The 5,831-nt window shown below is 46.1% G+C and overlaps 1 protein-coding gene across 1 annotated transcript; it reads right to left on the reverse strand.

Moving 5' to 3' along the window:
* Nucleotides 1-271: 271 nt before the first annotated feature.
* Nucleotides 272-776, reverse strand: LOC145413698 (mediator of RNA polymerase II transcription subunit 24-like). The gene is made up of 2 exons (XM_080283352.1): nucleotides 650-776; nucleotides 272-406 (listed from the first exon to the last, which is right to left on the reverse strand). Exons 1-2 carry the CDS (start codon nucleotides 758-760, stop codon nucleotides 272-274), a joined length of 246 nt encoding a protein of 81 aa, XP_080139478.1. The 5' UTR covers nucleotides 761-776.
* Nucleotides 777-5,831: the final 5,055 nt, after the last annotated feature.

Here is a 5,831-nt window from a genome sequence, read left to right on the forward strand (position 1 = left end):
ATTTCATACACATGAACAAACATAAACATGACCATAAGCAATAATCATAGCATATTTCATTCAATTATAAACTGTGATATCCCAAAACTTTTTAGGTTCAAAATTCAATCATATTACTGTACAATGAAATCTAACATAATATAGTACTGGATGGAAATGTTCATACTTTCATACAAACCATAACTGTACAAAAACCTCTCAGTTTTATGACAGCATCATAAAATTTTAATATTGACACACCACATCACTCAACCTACCGGAGGAACGTCACTCAACCTACCTGAGAACTAAGAGAGTGTCTGAGGTAGGACAGGATAAGGGTATTTGGCAGGGGTCCCATTAGAGCCTGCTGCAGAATGTAATCAGCTAAGTGGTAGATGTCTCCACTCACACCCCAAGGCAACACCTGAAAAAACAAAACTTCTTGGAAACTATCATAAGTGTCCTCTAGTTGTATTATTCATACAAGAATGGTGTTTGGCGGCATTTCTAAAGTTCTCACAGCGCTGACACATAAGCCACACTTTTCTTCTCAATCAGTAACATTTTTCATCCTGAATTACTATAATCATGGTACCGTACTCACAGCAAGGTTTTAGTTTGCTATATAAAACTCCTAAACATAAAATAGTGACTGTTTTCTTCTCACCGTCTTTATATGTATTCCCCACTGCAGGTCTGACCATCGTTCCCGCCAAGCTCTGATAAGCAGGGAGCGAATAGTGCCCGCCTTACTGCTGGTGACTGGTTCTAGGACCATGGTGATCAATGTTCACCTCAACCCTCTACACAGCCAACAGGCTATGCACTCAGGATTAAAATCAGGCCTTCATCTCCTCTTCTGGAAAAAAAAATATATATATATGTATATATACAGTAATCCCTCCACTATCCGATGTAACAGAGCCAAAGGCATGTCCCAAAAGTGGTCCTGTCCGGATATTGGGCCCCAGCCTCCTGGACTTGTACTTATGGACCCTAACTCAGACAAACACCTATACAACTCCCTCTGGACATGCATAGCACCTATTTAAGACCCAAATCACACCAATAAGGGACATAAAAGACTGAAATAAATGCAAAAGAACCAGAGAATGAGATTTTAGAGGTGAGTTTATACAATATTTAACATTCTGGGTACTTACAACAAGCCTCTGGCTCCTGGACTGGTAGTTATGGACCCTAACCTAGCCTAACTCAGAAAAACACCTCCCTACTGCACATGTATAGCACCCAAGACCCTATTCACACCAATAAGGGACATAAAAGAGTGAAATGAGGTTTTAGAGGTAAGTATGGAAAATACAGTACAATATGAAACATTCTGGGTACTTACAACAAGTCCCTGGCTCCTGGACTGGTATTTATGGACCCTAACCCAGCCTAATTTTGAAAGTCACCTAAATAACTCCCTACCGGACATGCACAGCACATATTTAAACCTATTTAAGACCCTATTCACGCCAATAATGGATATAAACCTTGAAATAAATGAAATGGAACCAAAGAATGAGGAATTAGAAGTGTCTGTACCTCAGCCAGGGTATTTACAGCACGTCTGTCCTTCTCTAAGGCTTTGGCAGTGGTGAAAATGCTCATGAAGCACACACAGTAATCCAGTGTTGTGCTGCACTTACAGTAATTTCTTGCACTGTGAGTTATAACTGTTTAACACTGCACATTGTTAATTGCACCATACCAGTTTCAACCACCAGTTTCAATTGCCAGTTTGCACTCCACTGTTAATCCTTTGCACTCCAATTCTAATTTCTTAACATTGCACAACACTGTAAACTCTCATGTGGTCTACTGGCGAGGTATTGTAGTTCATTCACTGTTTATTCACAAAAAACGAGCACGTGTGGCATCCACTGTAATAAACACCCACTCGCGATCGAAGTAAAGCAGTAACTGTTGGAGTGTTGGTGACGGGGAAACAGAGTTGCCAGATTGCAACGGCCACATTACCAAACTCCTCAATTTTCATTACCGGTACCAAATTTAACTTTTCATTACCAAATTGGTAAAGCTAGCATTTATTCCTCACTAATTACATATACAAGTGGAAATACAGTACATGCAATCACTCTTCTTATAATTAACAGCAGGTTGATTATTTTCATGTTATGTAGGCTAGTAGATTAATCAGAAAGAGCAGACAATCCACCATCTCCATCCTGTGTATCCTCATACATGTGAAAAATCCATATGGTAATGCATTATTCTAATTCATTACCAAATGAATTTTTCATTACCAAATTGGCAAACATTTGGTAATGAAAAATATCAAATGGCAATACTGACAGGAGAGGGGGGAGGGGGGAGGAAGGAAGGGGGGAAGAGACCATGGTGTAAACAGCTGTTCAGTGCCGCACGGCAATTTCAAATTACAGGAGGGAAAAAAAATTGGATTGGGGGGGATTTTTTTCGTTTTTTGGCCATTTTTGGGTTCTGAAGGTCCAGGCCCACAATGTCTGGTAAATGGGGTGTCCGGAAAGTGGGCGTCCGGATAGTATAGGGATTACTGTATATCACACTACAGTATGATCAAGGTGAAACCATAGACCTCATTCTGTTTAACTTCCAAGAGACTTTCTACGAGGTTTATCATCAGATACTGTTGGACAACCAGCAAACCATATGAATATCTGGAAATCTTTTTGCATGGATTAAGAGCTAGTGGGAAATGGGAAACAAAATCCACCTTTATGTGGTTTCTTCCAATATGCCGGAAACAAACAACCTCAGGTACTGCTTAAAGAATGTGATGATAATAACAGGAAAAAATTTTCAGCAGGAAAAGGTCATTTACCACCCTGAAAGCAGCCAGGAAAAAAATGAAACCAAGCTTGAGGAATGTGAATTTTAATTGGTAATGTCTTTCTGCTGCTTAAAGCGTACATTCACCAAAAATCCTTCATATAGAAAGGAAATCAAAATGAACATACATGAATTAGGTATGTAACAAACATGCCACGCTCTCCTACGATTCTATTTTGACCAGTTTTTCCTATAAGCCCTCAGTTCTGAAATTTAACAGTACCGGGTAGGCTTACCAACAGAGTAACTTACGTCTGTACGTCCCACAAAATGTATCTTGATTCTGATGCCACAACCAGATAAATGAGCCGGTCTTAATAAAGTAAAAACAAAAATGGTCAAAGTTTCTACAATCTCCCACTCACAACAACTCTAACTCGCTAGAGGTTTAGGTTCTTGGTTCTTGGTGTTGAGTTAGGGCTTTCAATTCCGAGGGGGTCGGAGGAGCCCTTCCGGTGGCTTATGGAGCAGATGTCTTGCCTAGATGCGATGCAGTTGCCTGGACTTCCTTAAGAAGACACACACCAAACGAATGACAGGATACCTTAGGGTACTGTTCAGACCCACACCTCCAAGGAGTACTGGCAGAGTGAAGTCTCGCACACCTAAGATAGACAGACGATCCCTCAATTCTGTGCGCATGGAGTGAAATCTTGGACAGTGCAAAAGAAAGTGGGCAATTGTTTCCTCTTGATCTCTGCACCACTGGCAGTAAGGGTCCGGCACCAGGCGTAGGCGGTGGAGATGGGACGCCAGACCAACGTGTCCAATGCGCAGTCTGGTGAGTGCCACGTCCAAGGCACGAGCAGTGGAACGGGCCCAAGGGTGACAAGAGGAGTCCGTGCGGTAAGCCCCTAAGGTGGAGGAGGGGAGCTCTGCTGCCAATTCTGAGTCCCAGGCCTTTCCACTAGCAACCGTCAGAAGCCTGCTACAAGTTGCCTCTTGAAGTGGAAGAGTCTCCACTGCTGCTGAGGTCAAAGCCAGCCTTGCAGCCCTGTCGACTATCTCATTGCCCCTGATGCCCACATGAGATGGTATCCACTGTAGGCGAAGTACCCAATTCTCCTGGAGAAGTTGACTCAGCAGGGTCTGAATCTCATAGAGGAGATGTCTCGCTGACTGTGCCTTGGGGGACACAATAAGGTGCAATGCTGCCAGACAGTCTGTATAAATGACCACCTTCTGGGGTTGGAGATGTGCCTTGATGAAGGCCAAGGCCTTGAAGAGGGCGAAAAGTTCCGACGTGACACTATCATGAAGTGCAGCCAAGCGCCATGTTTGGCAGAGAGAAAGGTCCACTAAGTATATTGCCGCAGCAGATGCTGCGGGTGTTGTGGTGTGTGAACCGTCAGTAAATACTTCAAAGTATCCCGCATACACCGTGGCCGACAGCTCTCTGTACAATGCTGGTGCTAGATGTCCATCTTGAGATTTGTCAAAAGACTCCGACAGGCAGAATGATACTAGAGATGAGAGGTCCCTCCAAGGCGGTGTTGGGGGCACTGAGGGGAGGGGCTGACGGAGTGGTGGTGGCAGTGAGAGGGACCTGTACGCCCAGAGAGCCCTGATCAAGAGTGGCTGGCGGGACCTCACAGGCCAAGCAGGATGTGACAAAATGACACCCGCCTCCTCGAAGAGCACTGGTAAAGGGTGATGGCGGGAGGAGTGTTGTATGGCCTGGTAGCGGCGGCAAACGAGCTTCAACCTGGTGACATGTAGAGGAGGGACACCACTCTCCGCCTGCAAGGACAGCACGGGGGAAGAACAAAATGCGCCCAGGGCAATGCGTAGGGCGGCGTTTTGTATCGGGTCAAGTTTTCGCAACTGAGTGGAGGATGCTGAACCATAAACTGAGCACCCGTAGTTAATCTTTCCCAAGATAGCAGCACGGTAGTAGCCTAAAAGAAGGTCACGGTTGGCACCCCATTTAGACCCTGCTACACTCTTCATGACGTCTAGCCTCTTGGCGCAGGATGTTCGGAGGTATTCTATGTGGTGACGCCACGTAAGGACTGGCCCATCCAGACGAAGTCCCAAGAAGGTGTGAGTACGGACTACAGGAGGAGATTCAGTGCCTATCCTGACCAACGGCTGAGATGGCATGCGACGCAAGGTGAAGGCCATCACGGCACACTTTGACACCCCGATCTCCAGATCCCATTGGTAAACCCAGTCCTCTAGAGTTGAGACAGCCGCCTGAAGTCTCCTCTGTGCACCTTCCATGGTGGTGTCCCTGCTAATGATAGTCACGTCATCTGCATAAACCAATGTGGAGACGTCCGGATGGTTGGGCAGGTCTGACATCAAAACATTGAAAAGCAAGGGGCTGAGAACTGAGCCTTGGGGCACCCCTCTACGGATGGGACGAGGAGAGGAAGTGGCCCCACCAACAGATACGACATAACTCCTGCCATCCAGATAGTTGACAAACCATGCCAACACTGAACCAGAGACCCCAAGGCGGGAGAGCTTATACAGGATGCCAGTATGTGGCGATGAGTCAAAGGCCCCCTTGATGTCCACGAAAAGGGCCAGCATATATAGCCCCTTGCGGTACGTGTCGTGGATCAGGTATTCCAGCTGGCAGAGTATGTCCAAGGTGCCCCGGCATGGGCGATAACCACATTGTTCCTCTTTAAGAAGGGATCTAGATTCTAGCCACCATGACAGGCGACGAGCCACCATCCTCTCCAGCAGTTTCCCTACACACGAGAGAAGGGCGATGGGCCTGTACGAAGATGGCTTGGTCGGGTCCTTGCCTGGCTTAAGGAAAGGCAGCAGCATTGAGGACTTCCATTCCACCGGGAATATTCCCTGGCTCCAGCTGCGATTATAAATGTGAAGGAGGCAATCCTGCAGGTTGGGTGTCAGTCGCTGGAGGAATTCATTGGTCACAGAGTCTGGGCCCGCCGCCCTGCCAGTCCGAAGGGCAGACAAGGCGGAGACAAGTTCTGAGGCAGTGAAAAGATTATCTAGACCAGCAGTTGCAGGGGAAGAGACGCTTCGTTGTA

The sequence above is a fragment of the Coenobita brevimanus genome, chromosome 97 (genome assembly GCF_032717465.1).
Source record: "Coenobita brevimanus isolate Jiangsu-jjx chromosome 97, ASM3271746v2, whole genome shotgun sequence".
NCBI classification, from domain to species: domain Eukaryota; kingdom Metazoa; phylum Arthropoda; class Malacostraca; order Decapoda; family Coenobitidae; genus Coenobita; species Coenobita brevimanus.